Genomic DNA, 25,661 nt, shown 5'->3' on the forward strand with positions numbered 1-25,661 from the left:
CAAATTAAGCTGGAATCCAAATACAAAGTGCACTTTCGAAGATTTCTTGAGGCTCCTTAAATGTTTCGTTTCATATATATGTACACACACATATATACACACACATATATACATATATATGTATATATATACCCATTAGGATGGAGTATATTTTATTTAATAAAGATTATTTAAAACATGATGTGAGAATCTCAACTCTTATTGTTTTACCAATAAATGTTTCAAGACATTTCTCAATACCTGAACATAATAATAATCCGTATACCTGGCTGGAGTCCCTGGATGGTGCAGAGTTAACGCACTTGGCTGCTAACCAAAAGGTTGGAGGTTTAAGTCTACCCAGAGGTGCCTTGAAAGAAAGGTCTGGCAATCTACTTCCAAAAAATCGGCCATTGGAAACCCTATGGAGCACAGTTCTACTTTGACACACATGGGGTCGCCATGAGTCAGAATCAACTTGAGGACAAGTGGTTAGTTCATATGCCTAGGTATAAGGACCAAATACCAAATCCACCGCCGTCGAGTCGATGCCAACTCATAGTGACCTTATAGGAAAGAGTAGAACTGCCCCATAGGGTTTCCAAGGTTTTAATCTGTACAGAAGCAGACTGCCATGTCTTTCTCCCAAGGAGAGGCTGTGGGGTTCGAACGGCTGACCTTTTGGTTTGCAGCTGAGCACTTTAACCACCGTGCCACCAGAGCTCATTAGGTATTAGGAAGAGAGAGCGTCAGCTTTTCTTAATACCAAGGCTGTCACAGCACTATCAAATTACATTCAAAAAGAAAGAAAACTAGTTCTATGATCAAGATATTCCCAGGAACACGTGCAATCAAGACTTAACTGCATTCACTTATTGATAAGCCTGTACTCAAGAAGGTGTTTTTTTCTTTCTTTAAATAATTAAATTAATAATTAAGGGATTTTGGAGGCTGAGTAGGGTGTATTAAGACACAGTCCCGGACCTGGGGACTTGTTCTGTCCGACCTCGGGCTTCCCTTCTAACCAGAATTGGGGAAATCATTTTTCCTCTTTGTTTCTTTGTAAAATAAGAGTTTCCGGTTACATTATCCATAAAGCTTTTTCCACTTAGAAATTATTTAATTTAGATTATCCAATATTTAGGCCAATGAAGCGCTTCACTTTATTATCAACTGTCCAGAATTGACATGAATATTATTTTACAACTGAAATTCCCCATTACCTCTAAATAATGCGTTATTACCACTAAACAGTTTTTAATCGCTCAGATAAGACTCTTTAGGAGCATCTTTTGATACAGACACCAAATTTGCATCCATCATGTATGATTTAGTCAGTAAATATTAGATGAGTACCTAAGGGTAAGGTGCCCTGGTGGCACAATGGTTAAGTGCTAGCTGCTAAGTGAAAGGTCGGCAGTTGGAATCCACCAGCCACCGGCAATCTGCTCCCATAAAGATGACAGCCATAGGAAATCCAATGGGGCCGTTCTACTCTGTCCTATAGGGTCGCTATGAGTTGGAATCTACTCGATGGCACATAACAACAGCAACAACGCTTACTGTGTACCAGGCAGTGTGGCAGGAACCTGGATCTTGGGAAGAACAAAAGTCTTCTGCCCTCACACAGTGGAGGTGCATTTTTTAACTTACGGAAATTGAGTAAAACGTTTCTACAGTTTTACAGCTTTTATAAAGTTGGTGATAAACGACTGTGTCTCGTCCTTCCGGAGCACAGACTTAGCGACGTCGTTGTTCTTAGGTGTTGTCGAGTCGGTTCCAACTTATAGCAACTCTACGTACAACAGAATGAAACACTGCCCGGTCCTGCACCATCCTCACAATCATTACGTCTGAGGCCATTGTTGCAGCCACTGTGTCAATCCATCTCATTGAAGGTCTTCCTCTCTTTCGCTGACCCTCTACTTTACCAAGCATGATGTCCTTCTCCAGGGATTGGTCCTTCCTGATAACGTGTCCAAAGTTCATGAGACAAAGTCTTGCCATCCTAGCTTCTAAGGAGCGTTCCGGCTGTACTCCCTCCAAGATGGATTTGTTCAATTTATCAATAAGTGAGTGCAATTAATTCTTGGGAGGTGTGTGTTCCTGGCAGCCCGGTATGAGAGATCTATTATAAAATTTAGCTCACTGTAACTCTAATTTCATTGATTGTGTTTGATCTTGTATGTAGTACTTCCCTTTGAACAAAGATTTAACAATCACAAAATAACATTCTCATGTAATGATTCAACCCGTTCTACCACTTTTTTCATGATGAATGAATGCCCAGTTTTCTGAAGAAATCGTGGTTTTCGTGTATTACTCTAAATATAGTCAGGGCTGGATGGATAGCAAGAATGATTCATTCATTGAGGTCATGGGGGAAGATAATTGTTTCAGAAAATTTTCAAAGTCATTGTTTGGGTCTCTGGAGTTCATCTGTATTTGTGGTACTCAATGAGAATACTCAACAAGGAATATGCTTATTTTTGAAAGAACTCTTGATAGTGATGAACTCTGGTGTAGCAACATGTAAATCCAGACCGTCATCAAGCAACCCATGAAAGAGAATCTTAGGGAAAAAGCAGGCTCTTCAATGAGAAAGTGACTTTAGAGACCAGAGAGCTTTAAAAGCCAAGTACAACTTCTGGCTCGTGGGGAAAAACCTGACTTGTTGCTGAAACTGTGTTTTGAGGTCAGAAGAGATGTTGGGTGAACACTGCAAATGTCCCACTGATTTAAATATAAGGAAGGGCCCTGGTGGTGCAGTGGTTAAGAGCTACGGCTGCTAACCAAAAGGTCGGCAGTTCGAATCCACCAGCTGCTCCTTGGAAACCCTACGGGGCAGTTCTACTCTGTCCTATAGGGTTGCTATGAGTTGGAATCGACTCGATGGTAGTGAGTTGTTTTTTTTTTTTTTTTAGTTATCGTTATAGCTAAGCATAGTTATAGCTACTGGTAAATGCCCACCCTTCTTCCTCCCTTGCTGTGTTGACAGGAATTGGCAAAGTAGACAATTAGCTCCCAAAATTTCAATGTCTTAGAGTCAGTTTAGACAACCTTGACAAACAAAGGTGAATGTCCTGGCAGGGAAATCATTTGGTCTGGTCATCTAAATGACTCCAAGTTCAATGACTTTTTGTGAAACTCTGCATGTGACTCTGACCTGCTGTTTTAGTGTTTGGCCCTTCTGAATGGGGCTATCTACCTTGTAAGAGAGCTTTAAGAAACAGCTTATCAAAATGATTAAGACAAGGCACCGTGCATCGCCTCTACATAAAAGCTAAATAAGATACACTTTTTATAAGACGGTGTTTCATTTTTCTCTAGTGCTGCCTTTTAAAAATTTATAAATCGCTATGAAAGTGACAAGCCTAAAGAGTATGAATGGTCACTGCTGAGGCAAATTACTTTAGCGTGATGTTCGCCCACAGCAAAAGGTCCACGCGCTTTACAGCCAGAACAAGAACACACGATTAGGAAGACTGTTTTTGGTTTTTTTGCTGACCTGTCAAGGAGCAGAGTGCCAAGAAATTTCACAAAGAGACAAAAATCCACGGTGAAATTCCACAGTCTTGCAAGAGTTTTAACCATCACAACCATGGAAGACCACGCAAGGTCTAAGCCTGAAGTTTTATGGTATAAAAAGTTGACACCTTTATCATCCTATCTAAACTTGATTACTTTGCTTAAGATTCCATTTTGATGAAGAACTACGAGCTTTAAACAGGTGTAAAACATTTTTCATCCTGGTTGGTCTTTCCAACTGGGAACTACTGCAATCTGGTTAGCTTTCTGCCTTAGGAAGCTCCTGTGGAATCCCATATGGTGCAGTCTTTCCAGGGACCCTTTAAATAACAGTGATCTGTGTGGACTCACCCCTAAGCTCCTCCCAGTGCCCTTTCTCAGCAAGGCCTGTCCTCTCTTTCTGGACAAGCTCGCTCATCTGCTCCCAGGGCCCTGACTAACATCTGTACCCTCAGACCTACCTTTCCCTCCCCTTGCGCGGTCCCACAGTGCTTCCTGTTATTCTGACCTCTTCCCCTGCGGGACTCATCTCTTTTTTACGCTATCTATTGTGAAAACAACATCATCTTCCCTGAGAAACCATCAGGCTCCACTCAACCCCGCTGTCATTGTGGAAAGAATCCCCAAGCCCTTGCTCCCCCCAAGGCACACAGATCCCAGAGTTGTCTGCTACTCCTCTTTCTGTCCCCAGCCCGTGTTGAATTAGTCACCAAGTCCTGACACATTTGCTGACAACAGGGATCAAATCTCTCTCTCTTTCTTCGTTTTAATAGCTGAATCTCTGATGCTGGCTCTGGTCAAGTCATCTGTGGTTTACTATGACTCCTCTTTCTACCTCTCTTTGCTCAATGGTTCAAATCATTTGAATCTCACTTGCTTTGACTAGGTTTTTTTTTTTTTTCAGTTCACAGGCTTAGAATCACAAAATAACAGAATTTTAAAGACAGAAAGGGCCTTAAAAATCACCCTGTCCCCATTCTTTTATAGATGAGGGAATAGATACTGAAAAAGCCTAAATGGCCCAATATCACCCGATTGTTTGAGCTAGAACTAGACCCCAGCTGCCGATGTCCCAGGCAGTCCCTTAACATAACCACATTGCAGCATCCTTTGCCCGAACACTGGAACTTCTGGTATACTGTTCCCACCACAGCCCTGAGGACTGGGTCGTCTGTCTCCCTCACTGTTACTGACGTACTTGTAAAATTCTTTTCCTCTAGTCAGGGAAGCTGGTTTCCTCCCAGATTCCTTGACTCAATTTCCCTACTTTCATGTTCTTGCATACTATTTCTATGCAGCTTCCTTCCTCTGGTTAAAAACTAACGTCAACTCTAATCTCCTCCAAGAAACGGCTTGCATCTAGACACCCTCTCACCTCATAATGGCCTTTCATGTACCTTTGCTTCCCCAACCTTCTCTCTAGAGTCACAAAAAGTACCACAAAAAGTTCTGGGCACCTACTAAGAACTGAGACTGTGGTTCTGAATAATCCCATCGTCACTTATAAGGCAGAACAAAAATAAATAAATGAAACCAATCCAGAAATTATTTCAGACCATCACCTAGTTTTGAAACGGTCAAAGATCAAAGCTATCACTCATGAAACACCACATAATTTTATTCTGTAATGATGTTGAGAAGAATCATTTTCTTTGTGGATCCATTTTGGTCTATTTGTAATTGCTGCCATTAGGCCACAGAAGAGTTTAAAAGACTTTCTAGGAAGGTCTAGCAAGGTCCTCATCTTATTTCTTTGTTAATGATATATTGGTGTTGTTGGGAATAGTATATCATCTTCATGAACTGCCAATTTTCCCAAGAAATTGTACCTGTTTGTCCTCTGAACAGACACAACTCATTATAATACGCTGGAAAGAGGTGCCCACAGTTGCTTAATAAAATTGTATCATTAGAAGAATGATGTGAAATTAGTGAACTGCTGCCTGGGGCTGGAAATATTTTTACTGTATAAAGATTTTCTGTTGTAATGGATGTTGACTTATGCATAATATCTAAAATTCTGAGTTTACTTCATCATCAACCTGATGGTCACCTGGCAGGCATTATTTATTCAGGGTTTGGGATCGGCGAGCTTTCCTTCTGAGACCAAATTATTGGCAATTCCTTAATTAATCTAGTACAAGATGAATTGAGATGGCAGGATATTAGTTCCTGCTGATAATCTAAAGGCATCACACTCTTACATCATAACTAATACTCAAATCCCTAGGGACGCAGCATCCTGAAAACGTTACTCTAAGTGAGAGCTACAGAGTAGTTACTTGTCTCTGCAGTGGAACCAAAGTATGGATTTGACTTATCCACAGAGCTTCGGAACTGGGGCATTTTTTTAGTCTGTGGGTTATGGCCCCATTTCCAGAAAAATCTATCTGAGCCTAATGTAACCTAGCAAATCTTTCAGATGAAATAGTCTTATGGGAGGCAAGTTGTCATTTCCCGACATTATTTAGGGCTCAGCTCAGGTTTCCTTCTTTCTTCTTTCCCTATTTAAACCCCCGGCTCGTCCTCCATAAGCGCCATTTTCTAATTAAGGAAAATGAAATTTGTAATGTGTAGAAGGGAGACGTGACCTCCCTCGTGAGCTCACCTCGCTCCTCCCCGCACACCATTAAAAAGTAAATTCAGGGTGGTTGTTTTTTTAATTGGTATCACTTTGTCTTTAGTGCCAAACACATGGCAATAATTTAGTGAACTCTAGTGTTTCTCTTGTGGCAAACTGATAGCATAATTTTATTATGAGTGGAACAATGACTTCTGGGAGCAGGAGAGATTCTCCCAGACCTACACATAACTCGGTTGACTAAATGTAATACTTGGAGAAGGTAATGAAAACAGAGCCGAGGCTCAGCGAGGACTAGATTTCAGCTTCTAGCTCCTGAAAAGGCTACTCAATAAATCACACCTGAAGCTTATTTAATGTCAGAAGCCAGTAAGCTGACAAAGTGCAATGGGGTGCTCACCTCAGAAAGGGCACAGCAAGTCATGTGATCTCTGTTCCCTGGACCCGCTGGGGTCATATAATCTGTCTATGGATTTTAATAAGTAACCTATTATGTTCCCTTTGGTGCTAATTATTTTACACTTCACTTGTTCCCTGTTTACTGACACTGCTTTAGTAATTTCATTATGGACAAATTACAAGGAAAGTCAATCCTTATGATTTCTACTGTTCTACTCCACAGGGAGTTTCTACTTTCTTCTTTCACGTTCTTCTCCTACATCAGCCCATTCCACTAAAGAAACACAAAAACACAGAATCTGTGGAACATCCCAGGATAACAGGAAACCTGCATGTTTAGGAAAGCAAAGAGCCACGCTCAATCACACAGATCTAAGACCATCAGGATGCAGTAACTCACAGCGAAGAAGGTGATTGGAACCCACCATATCTCACCCAGCTCTAGTAACCCAGGAAACGAGCCAGCTGTGAGCAAATTCCATTGTGTACTCAAGAATACCTGTGCATCCTTTCCACTGACCTGACAAATACAACAATGGGAATCAGATCCCATTTTTTAAAAGACTTCTTTATCCATGTCCTTATGCATTTCATTGCAATGCATTACTTTGACTGTTCTCATCGATCGTACTACTGGGATCACAGTCCCCTCTTCTGAAGGAAGAGGGTGCTTTTCTGAATTTTAGAAAACAATATGCATAAAGAAAACTGAACTTTAGGTGTTTCATAATTTTAAGTGACATGATTTCCAAAACCGAGGTTTGAAATAGATGGTATTTTAACCTTGAAATTATCAAAATGTTGATATCAGACAGGTGAAAAGTATCCAGATATCTGTAACCATCTCTATGAGTGGGACCTATTCATCAATAGTGGCAAAATGAATTCTCTAGCAGGTATCTTAGGAATGGCCCATTCATTCCTCAAGAATTGAACTGAAACCATTAAGCTGAGAACATTAAAGAGATTTTTCACCTGTAGGCTTTAAGGCAGATTTGAATTCAGATCTTTGGGGATTAATCCACTGTCCCAACCACTCCTTTAGTAATTACTGCTAAAGTTTGTTGCTTATCTGCAGGCTTTAAGGAAGTTTGGAACTCAAGAGGTCAACATTAAACAGCCTGAAACTTCAGCTTGCAGGGACTTATCTAAAAGATAAGCTGTATCTAGAGACACCCGGGAATTCTCAGATCTTTCAGTGTTTACCTTGCAAAGGAAAAAGAGAAAGAACTTTGCATACGTTCCAATGTAAGTGCAGAATTAACGATTCTGGATGAAGGCTGGGAATAAGCTGCAAATCTATGCTGAACGATCAGTCAGCAACAGGGATTCTGATTCATGCACACACAGACATAGACACACACACACAAACTGGCAAAGTTTTCTATTATGATTACAGCAAAACAATAAAGCAAAAGATTTGAAAGCAAAAACCATGTGTGTGTGCATGCACGCACAAACACACACACAAATGAAATAAGGCTGTATGTATTTCTCTATCCAGGTTTATAATAATTTTGTAGATAAAAAGTTATTTTCCTTTGGAAACAATAAAAGGAGTAGTTCTGAGTGTCGTGAATTGGATAGAATTCCTGAACTGAGCACCAGGAAGTGCCACCTAATCGATGCTCTCTCTCTCTCCTACTTGAAAAATCCACATAATACAAACACCAGCAACAACAACAAAACAAGTGCTCAAGATCACAAGGTTAATAGGACCTACATTTACTCATTAACAGAGCAGATTCTCAATTAAGTAATTTTTTGAAGGCTGCTCTCCAGCGAATGAGTGTGTGAATGAATGAGTGAAGTGAATGAGGAGCTGATCTATAGGCTATTCATAAAGTACTTATTTCTCTGAGAGTGAATTTTTTGAAAGAAGTGTAAAAATACTCTATACCGTGGGTAAAGGAAGAAATGAGAAAAAAAAAAAAAACCCAACAAAAAAACATTTACTCGAAAAAGCATCAATGTAATAAAAAGGACAGAATTTAAAACCAGGCTGTAGCCACCACCAAGATTCTTATTTTTAGGAGTAAAAAATTTAGAGAAAGTAAACAATATGCTATTGGTATATTACGATTTATCTTTTTTACCTTTCAGTAGCTTCTAATTTAGGGGTGCTGTTGGAACTCTGCATTTAAAAGCCCCCTCTTGATTTTCTGCATTCTAGAAATAACTTAGTGGATACTTCGACAATTCATTTTTTTAAAAAAATGGTGACTTCAAATACAACTTCTACTTTCTGCATCTGTGACTGGGGTTAGGAATATTTAACGAATCAATGGCTATAGGATAATTTTACAACATTTCCAAGAAGTTATCTTCATTTTTTTCTTACTTGAAAATAAGCACATAGTGAAGTCAATATCATCCTTCTTTAAAATCACGTGACCCACTGAAATATAGACTGTTATTTCTGTGTTACTTGGAGAAACCATGTAGATCGTGCCAATTGGGACGCATAAAGGAGTTATTTGAGCAAACCTTGTCTCTCTTCCAAATGCTGCCATAATGAAGGGCAGGAGTAGGTAGAGCCTTGTGCTAACCCAGAACTTGTCTTTGGAGTTTATTGTATTCACTATTGAGAGGGGATTAATTCTAAAAATCTCCAAATATCAAAAACAACCTACATTGTTAGCCAAATTTATCACCATATTGAGAGACTTGAAAATGATAACTTCCAGCATGAGACATTTTATCTTCCCAAGAACCTTCTCATTTGAATATTTTCTTTAAGGGGCATTTTTGGAACCGTTTCAGAAACTTGTGGCATTCCTTTTTTTTGTTGTTTTGTGTTTTCTCTGTAGTACTGTACTTTCCTCTCAACGAGGAACTTTTTTTCTCTCCTTATTGGCATTCCAACCCTGCAAAGAAATATGCATCCTGAGATAATGCTGCCAGCTTGCTATGAAAACCATATTTCATTCTTTCTTTGCAGCGCGAAAGGAAAAAGCACAAAGGAGCTGGTCTAATTGAATGTAAAGGATTGCAGCAAACCTCCCTTTGAGTCCCCTCGCTGGCATCCCCTTCCTTTATTTCCCCCTCTCCCCCTTTGTTTACCACTTTTAAAAGGCTCTTGCTGAGCCCGAGCTCCTTGCCCAAATTTGGACTGAATCTCACTTTCTGGAAATGGTACTCCCATCTCTACAGGAGAGAAGGTATCTACAAACGCTCATGTGGCCCAGCAATGGATGGGAAGCACCGTTGCCTAGGTACATGAAGCATCTCCAGTTTTCAGATCCGTGTGGGACTCGCATGAGTCTGCTTCAGGGAGTGAAATGAGAGAATCTGGTAATGCTCCCTCTTAATTCAAAACTGGTGGGTTATGTGCTGACGTGCCCCGGTCAGCCCTGGGTACATCTGCTGGAGGCAGAACAAAACGAAATCCATTTACATTGCGGGGCAATCCCTCTGGTTAAACACCAATCGTGTGTGTTTTCCTTTTCACTTCTTTTCATCTCTCTTCCCACTATCTCTTGGTTTTCTTCTTAGAAGTAACTGTGGATGCCAAGAAAAGATAATATGACCATGGAGACGGAGTGATTTGAGCCTGTGGTAGAGATGGAAAGAGGCTTAAAACCCTACTGCTCACACCAACTTAGTTCCTTCACCTTATGAACAATTGGTGGTAAAGAAACCCTCTGATTTCACAGAAGGCCTCCCGGGGCGAGCGGGAACCGTACCCCCAGCATCTCCGCCTCCTTCCACTGGCCACTGATTTTTCTGCCATAGGAGGCATCTGAAAGGGAAGCATTTCAGCGCTAACACACCAAACTGGAGTTCAAAAGCACACTTCTCTGAATTCATTTCCTCAGCATCGGCAGCTTCAGCGCATTACACGCTGACAATGAATCCAGCATCTGGCAAATCTGACTTGGGAGTCAAATGGATTTTTATTCAGAAACATAGATGTTACTTGGAAATCATCATGGAAGACGGCAGCTCCGAGTTTAACAAATGGCCGCGGTGGAAATTGCTGAGCAGAGAGAGGATATTTCGTCCAGCAGGCTCGTTCCCTTTCGGTTTATCTGCACTCCATCTCCCTGGGTTTACCACTCTATCCTTCAATCCTTTCTCTCTTGAGATAAAAGTGTCCAGCTGTCTCTGTGCCTCATTTAGATTTCTTGCACCACTGGCCAATTATTCCATATGTTTACTACCAAATTATTTCCCTCAATTCCCTGCTTACTCTTGACGTCCTAACATTACAATGAATTTCCTGGGGCTGTTCTCCTTGCGGTGGAATGACAACATACACACCTTTGAAAGTGACTTTTCTGTGTTGTCAAGAAGTGCAGCCTCTTTTAGCACTCACCCTGCCTCCTGCTGATTAGGCTTCCAGTTGGGCAGGAAGATTTCCCTGACATAGGACCGCCCGTCTGGAAGCCCCCCTACGCCAGTTATTGCCCTTCGATGCAGCAAAGGTAAGTATGGGGCACTCAAACCTCTCTGGGCTGATGGAATCCACTCTGTTTCTGTCCATCTTTTAATCAGGGCTGGAAGTTCTGCTAACAATACTACCTTTCCTTTTCAGAGCACTTTTAACCTACAACATGTTTTCACACACAAATTCTCCACTGGTCCCAGCATCATTCTGCTTCACATGTAAGAAAACCAAGTCCCCTGGGTAGGTAATGAGCCTTCTTCCTAAAGGGACAGGGAAGGGGCTAGAAAGGGAAACTGACTCGCAAAATGCTGCTTTCTCTCTGCAGCGTCCTTCAGTCCTGATTGAACAAGCTTCCACACATTCTGGAAAAATTGGTCGGTGTGGCCAAATTGAAACAGGTAAAGGATGAGGAAGTTCTAAACAGTCGTGACCAATTATTAAAAGCTGCTAGACTTGGGAAGACTGTTGGAAGACCACTGCTGGGAAGGTGGGGCAAAGAGGAGGCAGATACTTAATATCTTCTGTTTGACAAAAGACATCTTATCTGTTACACAGAGAAACCCTCTGAACCACCTTCAACTGGAAAGTTTTTTGAAATTTAAGTTACATGTTTTACTTTTTTTTTTTTATTTGGGACCCTGGAGACAGCCTTCTATCAAGAAAGTAAGTCCTTTATTCACAGTATACCTGTGCTCTGTCAATAGACCACCCTGTGGGTTTCGTTGGTGTATAGGTGAACTCTAATTACTGCAGTGACGCAGGAGATTTTAAAAGTGTAGTTTTCCTTCCTTTTAAAATTAATCTGGAAATATGAACTTAGAAAATTAATATTATGATATAGCACTGGACGAAGTTACATGAGAACATGGAAATCTCTTAGAACGTTCCTTCTCGTATTTTTAGCTTAAGGGATTTTAATTGTCAGTGTTATGGTTTTGCCGTATTTCAAAGATTACTACCGTCAAAGATGTAAGACTGCATCCCAACAAATTATTCAAGCAACAACTTTCTGTTAAAAAAAAAATTGTTTTCTTTTGTCAATGTAAACATATTTCCTGAGAAAATACCAGAGTGTTAATACCCAAACTTTCCTTGAAAATGTCTAACCTTCACAGCTATTTGAAGTCACTTACCTTCCAAGCCTCCCTAATCTTACCTCCCTGACATCAAAGAACTACAAAAAAAGATCATCTTAAGAAACTACAAAAGTCTAGCTTTGTTTAATATACAAGCTATGCATAGTAAGTTGTCTGCGCTAGAGGTTTATTTCCCTTAAATATGCCTAATTCCGCCTGGAAGAAATCACCATTCCGGTTTGTAAGTTATTTAATGACTTATCGTACAAAATCACCATGTTTTTCTCTGGTTTTTACAATTATTTACGTATTTTAAACTACTTTAACAATAGCTACCATTCACTGTGTGTGCCAGCAATATCCTGAGCACTTGACTCATGTGAGATATATGTGACTATTATACCCATTTTATAGATGAGGGAACTAAAGCTTAAGGAGGTTAAGCAGTTTGCTGAAGGTCAAACAGCTAACAGATTGTGGAATCAGAATTTTAACCCCACAGAATCTGGTTCCCAAGTCTGGATTTTTTGCTTACCATGTTCTATTATGCTTAGAGCTTTAATCAATATTCAGTTAAATTACACCATCTTTGCTTCTCCATTAGGAGGAGAATATTCAGGTTGAGGATATTTGGTTCTTTGCTTTTCTTCTCTCCTAATGCATGCACTTTGGTTGTTTGATAGCTGATTTCGTTCCCCACCAACAAACCAGTGAAATGCACACATTAGAGTTCTGGTTATCATCCTTAAAAAAGAGTCTTAATGAGGTGACTGATTATTTATGGCCTTCTGAGAGTTAACTGGAGAGAAAAAAATGTGACTGAGTGGCATAAACTCCACTCCTTTCCTGAAATCACATTTTGATTGGGTTGTATCATCACTTTTTACGTACTCCCTACTGTAAATACATTGAAAAAACCCATTAAGATTATTTCTAACATTGGCTGCGAAGATAAAACACGTCTTTAATTCTCTTAATTATCTCCTAAACTTCCTTCTTTCTTATTTGTTCTAAAGTTCATAATTACCAGCTGATCTTACCAGGTCTGTTTTTATTGCTTATTGCTACCGTCAAGCGCGTGGAACCATGTTCTATTGCTATTACTGTAAATGTTACTTCACAGCACTGTGTAACTATCTGACCTTATCTGGCCTTTCTGTTTTAAGAGGTGAGTGAGAAGCAGAACCGGAACATCAGTCTTCCATGATTTTCCGATATTTATGCTTCTGGTACTACTCAGATTCTTTGTGTGATAACCTTATAGCACATAATCTTAAATTCCTGGCCTGAACTAGAGCAGAGGGTATTCTTTTTCCTAGTAGAGCTGACTGAATGAAGTTTAGGAACTCCTCTTCCATCCCCTGTCCTTCTTGGCTGAGAGCTTTCAGGGCCTAGAGAAACAAGTTATAGTCCATCCTTCTCTTCTCGCTTAGTCATTGCTTGGTACTTACGGACAATGATTTAGGAGGCCTTTTGAAATTGGGTTGGATGGCTTTCTGTATTCATCAAGGCACTGGACAGTTGCAAAATGCATTAAAGTAGCTGATGCTCTCTTTTAAATTTCTTTTTGAAGCCCCTAGAAACTCGGCAACTGTGTTAAATTGTCCGTAGTCTTTCAGAGGTATTTGCTGTACTATTCTCACGCGTCACACGCTATTATCGAAGTTACAGTAACCATTAGCTAAGAACTGGACCTGAGGGCAGGATTATCGGATTTTTCAGAAGACCAAAAGCCAAACCAAACCAAACCAAACCCATTGCCTTCAAGTCGATTCTGATTCATAGTGACCCTACAGGACAGGGTAGAACTGCCCCATAGGGTTTCCAAGCCTGTGATCTTTACGGAAGCAGATTCTTCTCCTGCGGAGTGGCTGGTGGGTTCAAACTGCTATCCTTTCAGTTGGCAGCCAAGCACTTCAACCACGGCACCAACAGGGCTCCTTTTTTCCAGAAGGAAGTGTGAAAATTAGAAAGCTGGAACTATTTTGTAGAGACCTAGGTGTCAAAGTTTATGCCATATTATGGAAAGCATCCCATCTAGTAGACTGTCACATCCTAACCTTTGGCGTTCTTGCAAATAGGGCCTGAATAATAGTAGAGAAACAAGAAATCTAAACTATCACATCAACTGAACTCTTGATACATGCCCTGGGGCTCAACGAAATTTAGACAATAAGGGTGCCCTTTCCAGCTTCTAACCAGATGTCCGATTGTGAGAAACGCTAGTCTTTAGATACAGGATGTTAGACAATAAAAATTCTTCACTCTTCAGGCCTCATGATGTCAAAAAGTACAGGTCATGGATGATATGGAACAAGACTTACTGAAAGAGCAAGCCCAAATGTCAATGCCAAATATCAATGCAGAAATATTTCATTGCTCTTGAAAAACCTCATCGCAACCTCCCTCAATGTGCCCAAAATTTACTAAAAAATTACGGTTCGAAAGCAACGTTAACTGTATCAAGGGCCGTTGTAAAATGCGATAGCTCAGTTTGGAAATCAGGATCTCATGACGTAACACGGAAGGACAAATAAGTCTCCCGCAGTTAACGCAGAATTTATGATTTTATTATTGTTTAGATCACTGACGACCAGTGCTAGGAACATCAAGGAGAATATCTCTGCTTACACGTATTATACATAGTTATACTCTGAGGCTCCGATTGACATATAATCACACGCATGTCCCCCTCTGGAGATTATAGCCTTTATTCCAAGTTTTTGGTCTAAAGGGTATCTTTAAATGTACATAGTCCCAATCTTTAGAAGAAAATTAAAGTGAATTCAAGTCTGTATTGTCTATCCTTTCTTTTCAGGTTAGCAGTTTATTTCTGCATTAATCACCCTGACAGAAGCAAGGCAACTCAATTTTCTGCTTCTGTAGGTAGGCACATCACTTTCCGTACAGCATTAGGCATGAAAAGGGCTGCAGCTAAGCTTTGGTTACTGGTGTAATTGAAATGCTATCCACACTATAGGGTGCATTAAAGACAGATAACAGCAGTTCCTGTGGCCAATTTAAGTAGCTTGACTTCCCTGGGAAAAAAAAAAATTGCCTGGCAGATAAGGCAGACATACTGGCTAATTCTCCAAGCATGTCTCTCATTGTGATCCTAGAAAAATGAGAAAAAAATGAATCACAGAACCACAAAATCAATTGACCCTTGGGTAGCTCATCAGGCAGCGAGCCTGATAAACCTAAAAGCTTTGTTAATGTCTGCCTGCCTGTACCCCACAGATAGAGCACTTTGTAAATGAACCTGCTTTGATAAATATATTAAGGAAAGCTGTGAATAAAGGCAGAGACTTCTCATTTGTAAATACAACCTCTGCTACATGGAATTAGAATGATAAAATAGAGTTCCATGTAATTAAGTTTGTATAAGGCCTGAAATCCGTGCAAATACTTCGCCTGAATTTTGAAAGAGAACTGTCAGTTCAATTAATCTGAACATCACCCCAAGAATGTACTGAACAAAATTAAGCTGCTGATAAAACCTGGGCCAGTATTTTGATAAGTAATTCCTATATCATTTCTTGACCACTGTGATCATTTTATTTAATCCTCTACCCCTCCTTTTCCTCAGTTACCCTCTAAGCCATGTACAAAGGACGGAGAGCCCATACGCCACCACAGGAATAATCTAGCAAATCACAAAGCTAAAAATGAGAAAACCTTTTTTTCTGTGTTAAAAAAGAAAATTAGGGAAAATAAATTTATATTAGGAGAAGTGAAAAAGCCTGTATCTACATCACCACTCCAAGCCGAACAAAAGAAACCTTCCCGGGAATGGATAACTCCGTACAAGCACAGGGCAAGAAACACACAGTGTGTCAACAGTTTTCAACAGGGCAAGAAACACACAGTGTGTTAACAGTTTTCAACAGGGCAAGAAACACACAGTGTGTAACAGTTTTCAACAGGAATGACATGAAGAGAATTTGTGGTTCCATTCGAGAATTTTAAAGCTTCAGAAATGGGAAAAGTGAGGTGGCGAGAGAGACAGAGAAGAACAGAAAAGGAAGGGGGAAAGAGAAAGAGGAAAGGGAATAAATCTTAACAAAAACCATGTACCTAGGTTACCTTTCTCTCTCTCTCTCTCAACTCTGCTTTCACAGCTCAAGGTAGAAAACACAGAAGTTACCCTCCTCGATCTCATTTGTTTCAGAAACAAAAAAGCAAACAGTTCCTTAGAAATCTCATTTTAGCCATGGGAGAAAGACATTGAGTATTGTGCCACTCACCAGTTGTTTACTTGGAGAATTGTAAGTCCTGTGTCTTGCGCTAACTGTTTCTTCTGCTCTTCGGAAGGGTACGGATGCTAATGAAAAAACAAATGTTTTAAAAGATGCATCAGAAGTTAAGAAAGAGTCACTTATGTCTAAGATTGAAACCACCGTTTGTGATTTCTTTAGTCTATGGCTTGATTTTCCTAATCGCAGCTTTTTTATAATGTGTAGAGGAAGGAGGGCAGGGACAAGAATCCAGAAACCTGTATTAGCAGCCCCCACACCGCTGCCCCATTTTATAGGGCCGGGGTAAAAGGCGAGGTGTTCAAGTTATTCATTTTCTTGAATCAGCCAGGGATGTAAAGCCCTTCTGTAAAGCCCTTTTTGCTTATCTGCAATCATTTCAGTTACACTAAGGGAACAGTTTCCTGTTGGTTTGCTTCCTAGAAAACCTACGTAAAGCCTTTATTCTAAGTTATCTTCGCGATACGGCTCAGCGTAACCGTTATTTCCTAGTTAATCTGAGGTTATTGACAGTAAAAGTTTGGAGAGTGAGATAGGATGTAATCATGAGTATTCTTGGAAGCCATGGCAACTGCTTCAATTACAACATAGTTTACTGACAATGCATTTATGAGGACTCCTTTATGGGACAGTGGAAGGTTCTTTCATTTTTACTAGTTACTGCTCTGGGTTAACAGGGTCACACACAATGACCACATGTCAGAAGGAGTCAATTACGTGCAATGATTCATATAGAAATTTTACATTTTACCTTGAAGTATGGCAATAAGAGAATGAAGCCATAGGTTTCCGTGTTTTTTAACTCTTTACTTCCTATCACAATGCACTGACATTTATAATGAACAGTCCTCCCATTTTCAACCCACGTTCCTCCCTCATTCAGAAATCAAGGATTGTTATTTCAGAATTGTATATTTACTTTAAGAGACACTACGCTGGTATGTACATCATTCTTAACCAGATCTGTTAAATAAGTCCTTGCTCTAAATTCACTGGTTTTCTTAAACAAAAAAAGTAAACTTTTATCCAGCATGTCAAAGTCATTCAAAAACTAGAAAGCCTTCAATAATAAATATTTCCTATCAACATTATTAAAAGATGACTTAAGCAATAACAAAGTACCCCATTCAGAACATTCTAATCATTCCAGTGTTTGAGAGAGTGAGCATTTTTTCAATCATCTAAGATTTTATTCTTGAGGTATTTTCTTTCTCATAATAGCACACATCATCCAAAATGTGTACAATTGCTTATTAGAAACCCAAATACCATTAGGTTAAACAAAACCCCCTGTATTGCAAAAGGGGTTAACTAGATTTGTATTAATATAGAAGCCAGGCTTTTAATATTCTGCAAATGTTAACAAAGAAAGATGATAATGTTGAGTTAATATGGGTTAAGCATAAAATGAAAATAAATTTTTCTGATTGCGAGGTGTTGACACTTTTTTGGCGAAGGCCTTCAGCCTGTTCCTGAAAGCTGTGTAATTACAGAAGGCTTTTCCCCTCCTCCCCCCTCCTGCTTCGAGCCTGCCCACATTAGTAATGACCCCTTCACTGCTTCAAAAACCACTAATGGTCCTCAGCACGGGCAAGAAAAAGGACGAGGATGAACTGGAATCCACAGTCAGTAATTTGCATCCTATGAGGCCGCTCTGCCCACCACACACACTCACTCCTGGCCATCAACTGCTGCCTGTCAGGTGCTGCTCTCGGCCATCAAGATAAATATTCCTCCTAACACTCGGATTCATCCGAACAATGCAATTGTCCTCTATTCTCCTTTTGGTCATGGAGATAATGAATGACTTCACAAATAAGAAGGACTGCTCATCAGACGCTGGGGTGGCTTCAGACTGGAAAAGGCCTAGAGTACAAATCTTAATTGACTGAAAACACTTGTTGAGGGAAAATGATGGGGGGAGAAAATTCTTCTCCTGGTATTTTCCTGCCAGATTCAAGAGAGTCGCACCTTTTGATGGATTGCAGCTCTAAGATTTTGAAAGCTAGGTTGATAGGTTATGTGCTCGAGGAGGACAAATTCTGCAAACAGCAAAAATGAAAATGAAAACAAGGCTCCGTCGCAAGAGTGTACTGATCTACACGGGTGATGTTGTCACGTGCTCTCTTTCATTATAGAGTGTTCTCAGTCCTTTTGGGATGTTTAATCTTGCTCACTGTTGTGCTGTGTTTGCTCAAGACAGTTCTGACGAAGTATGGGTTGTTTGGTGCGTGTTTGTATTGAGTGTGTGTGTGAGAGAGAGAGAGGTTGAGATAAAATGAAGGTTTAGAATGTTGTTAAAGAGGTAGAAGAGTAGAAAGGTGATGTTCCATCACAGCCAATTCCTTTCAGTTGGATTGTAAATTCTCATTGAATAACAAGAATTCTTTCAGGTGTTTCATTAAAAAGTTTAATCAAATGACCACAAAATTACATAAACAATGCATTTTATCTTGGGAATCCCTGCGCTGGACTTCCACTACGAAAGCAGTTGCAAATTCCATCCACAATCATCCAAAAATTGGGATCCTACCAAAGTTCACCTTGCATGGCTGGATTTTTTTTTTTTTTTTAATTAATAGGGAAGACCTCAATAACTTTAACTTACTTAAACAACATTCTATGGTTTTTGAACATTTGTGATTCTATGCCCCTGTCATGCATGGAGTGGACTGCTGATCTGAAAGTGTTCTGGCAGTCAGCCGCTATATTTCTAGAATTAAAAAAGGGATGGAAAACAATCAGCTTTCAGAAGAACCTGGAACCACTGCAATGTGTTTTGGATTAATTTACAAATATATGTATATATTTAAGGCCAAACTGTGGAACTAGAGAATTCCTACTACATAGCCGATCATATGCATTCTTCGGCTTTATTAGAACAGACATCATATTGAAATAATAAACATGGGAAGCCTTCACTTCTTCTTTGATGTATATTACTAAATGTCTGACTGGCTCAAATTTAAAATAAACTTTGGTATGTTTGCACTTGAAAACTGGAAGTAGACCACAAGCAATAATTGGTTGTCGGTTTCCATATTCTTGGACTAAAGCTATAGTTTAGTCTGTCCACTGTTGGGGGCCAACCCACTCAGTGGCCCAGAGGTGGTTCAACTTACTCTAACAACACGCGTTGTAACTTAATAGCGATGATGATGGTTCCCTTCATCATGAGAGAACCAGCATAGGTCAAAATTTTTCACATCCCGAAATAATTCTAAAGCCACTGTAGCAAGCTGAATAGAAGTGGAACACAAAGGTCCTCTTACTTTGAATATTAACCGACAACTGTTTAAAAAGTTAATAAGATATGTATGGCTCATGACTCAGTGTAGACAGAAAATATTTTTAAATTGCCTTTCTTCTATTGGCACACTTGAAAGTAAGATATTGTCATTATTTAAGATACTGACTTTAGTTAGGCCTTTTTGGGAGTAAATCTGGTTTCTCGAGTACATGGAAATAGATCTACAATATCCTTAGAATACATCAGTGGAACTGTTTTGTTGGTGAAACCACCTTATGATAATCTTCTTTTGTGATTAACTCCTCTTCAATGATGTTCAAAATTGAACCAACTTATCATGAATGTTATTCTACGTTGAAAGGATTTATACTGGGATTTTAAGATACTTCGAGTGATACTTAAATTCACCTCATGAATTAGAAGTGCACAATATATTAAAAAGTAGTATTTACAAGGCTAAAAAAATAGAAAGAATCAAATGTCTATTAACTGGATCATAGTTAAATAAAGTGTAATGTTCTCATATAAAGGTTGCCCCCATATACCGTCAAGCGAAAAGAGAAAACTGCAGGACAATATGTATTACCCACTTTTTTTGTAAAAAAGGAAAGAAAAGAAGGAAGGGAGGAAAGATGGACATTAAATATATATATATATGTACATGTATATGCTTATAGTGCAAGAAAAACATCTAGAAAAATACACCCTGAATAATTGTTCATGTTTAGGGTATAAGGTGGAGGCTTTTTATTTTTGTTTATATACTTCTAGTTTGTCTGCACGTGTATATCACTTCAAATGGATTTTTTAATCCAATGTCAATTTAAAAACTGCAATTAATTTATTGTAAGAATTTATACACTTCATATTTTTTAAAACTGTAGTTATTAACTTTTAATACTGTTAGCTGTTCTGTTGTGTTGTGGTGACTCTTTCACTGAATGTTTTTGAGAGCAGGGCACCTCTAGGATCAATCCTGTCTTTTAAATTACCTTCTTACTCTATAACTTTGACTCACTTGCTGGCCTATAAGGTTCACTAGACGAGCTCTTTGAAGACTGAACAATGTACAATCTGTCTAATTATTTCTATGATGAAGTAATAAACCACGAAGACAAATGATCAAGTGACTTGTTGGTTAGTTTGAACGAATACTTGGAAATTGGTCATTATGATGACTACTACTTCCTTTTCCCCATGCCCCTCCAAAATACCATATGCTTTATAGAGTCAATGCAGGTGACCTTGACTTTAATGATGCCACTCATATATGAAACCATCTGAGCAATGTCCCTAAGGTGGACAATCCAACTACACTGGACAGACATAACCTCTCACTCTAGGACTATGTTTTCTGAGCTGAGTACAAGATGAGTGCTGAGACTTAACACCCTGAATAAATACGTACATCTTCCTGGAATGTCAAATTTATTCAAAAGTCATTAATTTAACCTTATTCTGATGTAAACAAGAATTTGTATGCTATGAATAGACTGTATACTTGTCATGAATTTTTGAAAACAAAACAAGAAACAATAATGATATTTTAAACTCATCCCATCCTCATAGTTGGAAATAACCTCCTTTACTAAACTTCCATAGCAATTTACTGGGTCTTTATAATTTTTAACATTTAATTGTCATGTCATATGCCATTGTCTTACATATCTTGTCTCTACTAAGTATAAACTTCCTGAAGTAAAGGCTTTAGTTTTTAAACTTCTTTATTTCTCCCCTCCTCTGCCAGTGCCTCTAAGTATTGTCAAAAGAATGAAAAAAAAACAAAAACAAAAACAGAGAGATAAATTCTCATGTAAGCTTTGTTAGTATTTTGTCACCTGGGATAAGACTGTGCCTGGAACATAGATGCTGGATTGGTAAAATAAAGAGGTTAAGTTAGATAGCCACCAGGACCCTTCCAAAGAATTCCAAGACTTTTTTTTTTTTAAAAAAACAAAAGCTACACGTGGGTTATGAAATATCTATAGAGTTATAATAAGTTTGTGATGGTTAATTCTGAATTTCACTATCTGTCTCTCTCATTACACGTACACACCTCTCAAGTGGCCTTGTAAACATCTGAGCTTCTAACCACTACAACAGAATGCAGCAGAAACTCTTCACTATTGTACTGCCAAGCTAACTTCGCTTTCTACCTAAAGCACTGTTACATGAAACATGATGTATCGCTTGCTTTCTGTGACTCTATTTAAATCTCTGTATTTTCTGTGTGTCTTATCTTTAGATCTTAGGGTCAGAACCACTAAACATTAGAGTTACAAAGGTCTGTAGGCACAACCTTGGGTTGGGACCTAATTTATGTAGATGAGGAAACCAAGGCCCACAAGGCTTAAGTAACACGTACCAAATCATATAAAAAGTTACTGGTAAGAGCTGGGACAACCTTCTGGTCTCCTGACTTTTAGTGGAGAACCTTTCTACTCTAGCATTAAAGCTTTTCACTGAAGTACCATTTCCCTTTCTTTTAGTAACATACCTGATTTTACTTAGGGATATATGCTCAGGGTGGCTAAATGAACCAAGCCTAGCTAGTCAACATAGTTAATCATGCTGGTTGAGTCAAATGTGGAACCCAAGTTAGGCTAATGGAGTCAATGATGGGACTGCCAGTCAAAGGCGTCCTCTTTTCACTAGGGTTGCTAAGTTGGGAGGAAATGTGCCTGGAATTGCTGATGGTCATTGATGTCACCAAATGAGAAGAGCCTGATTGGAAATGATGCTCATGCAGACAAAAGCAGAGCCAGATACAGAGAATAGATTCCTGAAATCCTCTCTGCACCTGGATTCCGCTTTACCTAAAATTAGCCACCCTAACTTTCCAGTCACTTCAGCCAATAACTTAGTTATTGGCCAATAAATCAGTCCTGATTAATACGTATGGCAGGATTTAGATGATCTAGAATTTTCTCAGTTTATTCTCTTTTCCCTATCAGCTGAAAATGTTTATTGTTTAAATAAAAAAGAAAGAACAGAAGCAAATGGATAAGGATGAAGAGGTGAAGGGAGAAGGAAAACAAGTAAAAAAGGAATGATTCTGGTTTTGTCTGTACCTACAGATTCTGGTTTAACATGGCAGAAACCTTGGGGATTTGGGATTAAAATGAAAAAGTTTCTCAGAGTTGTGGTCCTAATACCCAACCCGTTGCCATCAAGTTGATTCTGACTCATAGTGACCCCAGAGGACAGAGTGGAACTGCCCCATAGGGTTTACAAGAAGTGGCTAGTGGATTCAAATGGCCGATCTTTTGGTTAGCAGCCTGAGCACTTAACCACTGCACCACCAGGGTGCCGTGATTCTAATAGTTTAAAAAAAAATCATACAACTTGGAAAACAGTTATTTAAGCATGCATGCAATTATATAAAACTGAAAATTCTGTGTGTAAATGAGAAAAGCAAAGTACAAGGTGGAATTTTGATGATGTTTCCTAGACTGGTTACACAGAAAGTAAACTTCACTGTTTCTTGTGTAAAGTTGAAACTCTTAATGGAGATGAATATAAACTTACTAATCAAAATATCTGAAAAACACACTTAGACTCAAAAACCCTACTGAAACCAAAGGCTCTGATAATGCACAATGATACAAGGGCTATTGTAAACACGTGGCTAATTTAGAGTTCTTTAGTATAAGTTCCCTTACTCAGCTGCTGGAGGAGACTATACTTCATATGATGTGTGGTCATAACAATCCCTTCTACGTCCATGATTCTGGCATATCCAGGCCCTAGGCATCCCTCAAGGCCAGTCCAAACACTGGATCCAGTGGAAAACTCTCCTCAGCCAGAAGTAATTGCTTTCCTCCCAACTTCTACAGTGCTTTTTCTCTTCCTCTCTTGTGTTTTAAACACGTGTGCCCTCATGTTATATCCTTCACAGGACTGGAAATTGTTTGAGGGCAGAATTCACAACTTGGTTAACCTTGAACTCGCTGTAGCACTTAGCACTGCGTTTCCTACATAATAGGTGCTCAATAGATACTCGTTAGTGAACGCGTCACTTCTGAAATGGATACTGTTTTATGATAGAAAGGACGGGTTGTGTCAAGCATATGATACATAAACACCCAGATAAAAATGGAAAGCTTCACACAGCCATTTAACTGTGTTATCGACACAATCTTTGGATATTTGAAAACATCTACTGAATTCTTCCCTTTTCCTCCAGATGTTTGGTGTCATGGAAACGCAGATCTCAGATTCAAATTAGTAGTTGATTTTTTTTTTTTTTTATGCCAGATGTATATTTGGGAGGAAGAAAATGTGGCTATTTCAGTAAGATTCATTTCCATTTGCGTTTACATGGAAGTAAAGAGATGGAGCTATAATGATCGCATCCTTTAAAATTCAGAAAAGGTTTGAGAGATTTTAATAATAGTCAGATCCTAAGAGATTAACACATTTGTTTGATACTTAGAGCCTCGGTGGGAAGGCCTCATTAAGAAGAGCAAAGAGAAAAGTGCACTCTCTTCTGTAGATAAGCTGAAGGAATACGGAATGAGCCTGATGGATTATCATACAGAGATTTTAGGAATCGTTATTAAATTTATTATTATCAAGATATAGATAAAGTAGAAAAATTGAGAAGGAATCTTAAGATGCCAGAGTTAATCACTGAAAGGAAAAAAGTGTCTTAGGATTCAGGAGAAACATGTTTTACATCTGCAAGAAGTCTTACATATTACATATTTTAATACTTCAAGGATGTTTATACGGACAGGATGGATGGTATTAAGCAATGCTTGGATATCATCAACACTCAGTCCACTTCTAAACTTCCAGAAAGGTATGGAAAAATCAGAGTAGAAAAGGCTTTGCAGATAAGATTCAGAAATGGAATCACAATGAATATAATGATTCTGCCATTGACTGAACCTTTAAAAGCTCAGCACAGTCTTATTCTGAAAGTAACAGAAATATATTCCCAAGGCCAGAGGAAGCTAATTTTTATTTAACATTTGCTAGGATGCTCCCATGAGCTGCTTGGCCATGCATGTCATGCTGCCTTTCTGGCTAATGGGGAATCTTACTAAATGAGCCAAAAGCCACAAATAAGGCTTTGACTCATTTAACAGCCATTCCGCATTTCTATGCTATGACCAAATTAATATTTGATGGGGCCACTCAGCTCTCCAGCCAGACCACTTTTCCAAAAAATTGAATTTTGTGCTTATTTATTTTATGGATCATTTGTTGAAATAGATTTCAAAACAGGTTTAGGCTATTTAGATTTGTCAGTGAACTGCAAAAGAAAAACTTCGAGACTCAGAAATGTAGAACAAGAAAGGACAGCAGAGGTCATCTAATTCCGACTGCTCGTTTTCTGCCCAAGGAAACTGAGGCAACTGAGGCGAAGCGGCTTGCAGAAGCTTAGCTTGGCCTCTTTTGCTTTTAAGATGTTCCTGATTTCCTCAGGCAGAAGAAATGTTACACTCATACCATCTCAAAGAGCACATCTTATGGAACACCGAGGAATTATGTATACCAATGTCCAGATTTTATTCTGTAAATTACTTAACAATATTTATACCCTGTGTGCACCATGCCACCCTTTGTTTTCCTCTTTTGTAACCCTGTGTTGCAAACATGGACTGATCTCTCTCTCTCTCTTTCTTATGGACTATCTGCTTCATGAAAGCACAGACTGACTGCCCACATTTTACTTCCAGAATCTAGTGCCTCCTGCCTGGATGCTGGAAGGAAGAGCTGTCCATTAAATGTGTGTTAAACTAACCAAGTTTGAAAATGCAAACAAGTCCACTCTTTGCATCCTAAAAAATATTATTTTTAAATTAGAGAGGAGCTGGTTGAGATGAAAACTTGGTAGCAAAATGAGAAGGCAGATGTAAGAAAGGAGATACTCAAAGATGTAAGTCCTCATCTCTTATCGACACCAAAAGTGAAGTAGCGAAAATCAACTCTTATTTAAAATAAGAGTAAAACTTTATATGTGGAGAGAACTGAGCAGAAACTCACAAATTCAGCTGGTGTCACTGAGAAGCTGTGGAAAAGAAAAGAAAAAAAACGCAGAGGGCTTTTCATTAATATTTAATTTGCTCTTGTGAAAAACAAAAAAGCTACAAAAATTCCCCAAACCGAAAACCAAACCCACTGCTGTTGAGCCAATTCTAACTCATGGTGACCCACGTGTTACAGGGTAGAACTAAACTCCATAAGGGCTTTC

The 25,661-nt window shown here is 39.1% G+C and overlaps 1 protein-coding gene across 10 annotated transcripts in view; it reads right to left on the reverse strand.

The window, feature by feature from the left end:
- MEIS2 (Meis homeobox 2) overlaps positions 1 to 25,661 on the reverse strand; it is a 221,929-nt gene that overhangs the window by 46,985 nt on the left and 149,283 nt on the right. For all 10 annotated transcript variants that reach the window (XM_004380610.1, XM_004380605.1, XM_004380608.1 and 7 more), the window contains one exon: positions 16,201 to 16,277. In XM_004380610.1, coding sequence (XP_004380667.1) covers positions 16,201 to 16,277 — 77 coding nt within the window. The remainder of the gene's footprint in view (positions 1 to 16,200; positions 16,278 to 25,661) is intronic.

This window comes from Trichechus manatus, unplaced genomic scaffold (assembly GCF_000243295.1).
Source record: "Trichechus manatus latirostris isolate Lorelei unplaced genomic scaffold, TriManLat1.0 scaffold00076, whole genome shotgun sequence".
Classification (NCBI taxonomy): Eukaryota; Metazoa; Chordata; class Mammalia; order Sirenia; family Trichechidae; genus Trichechus; species Trichechus manatus.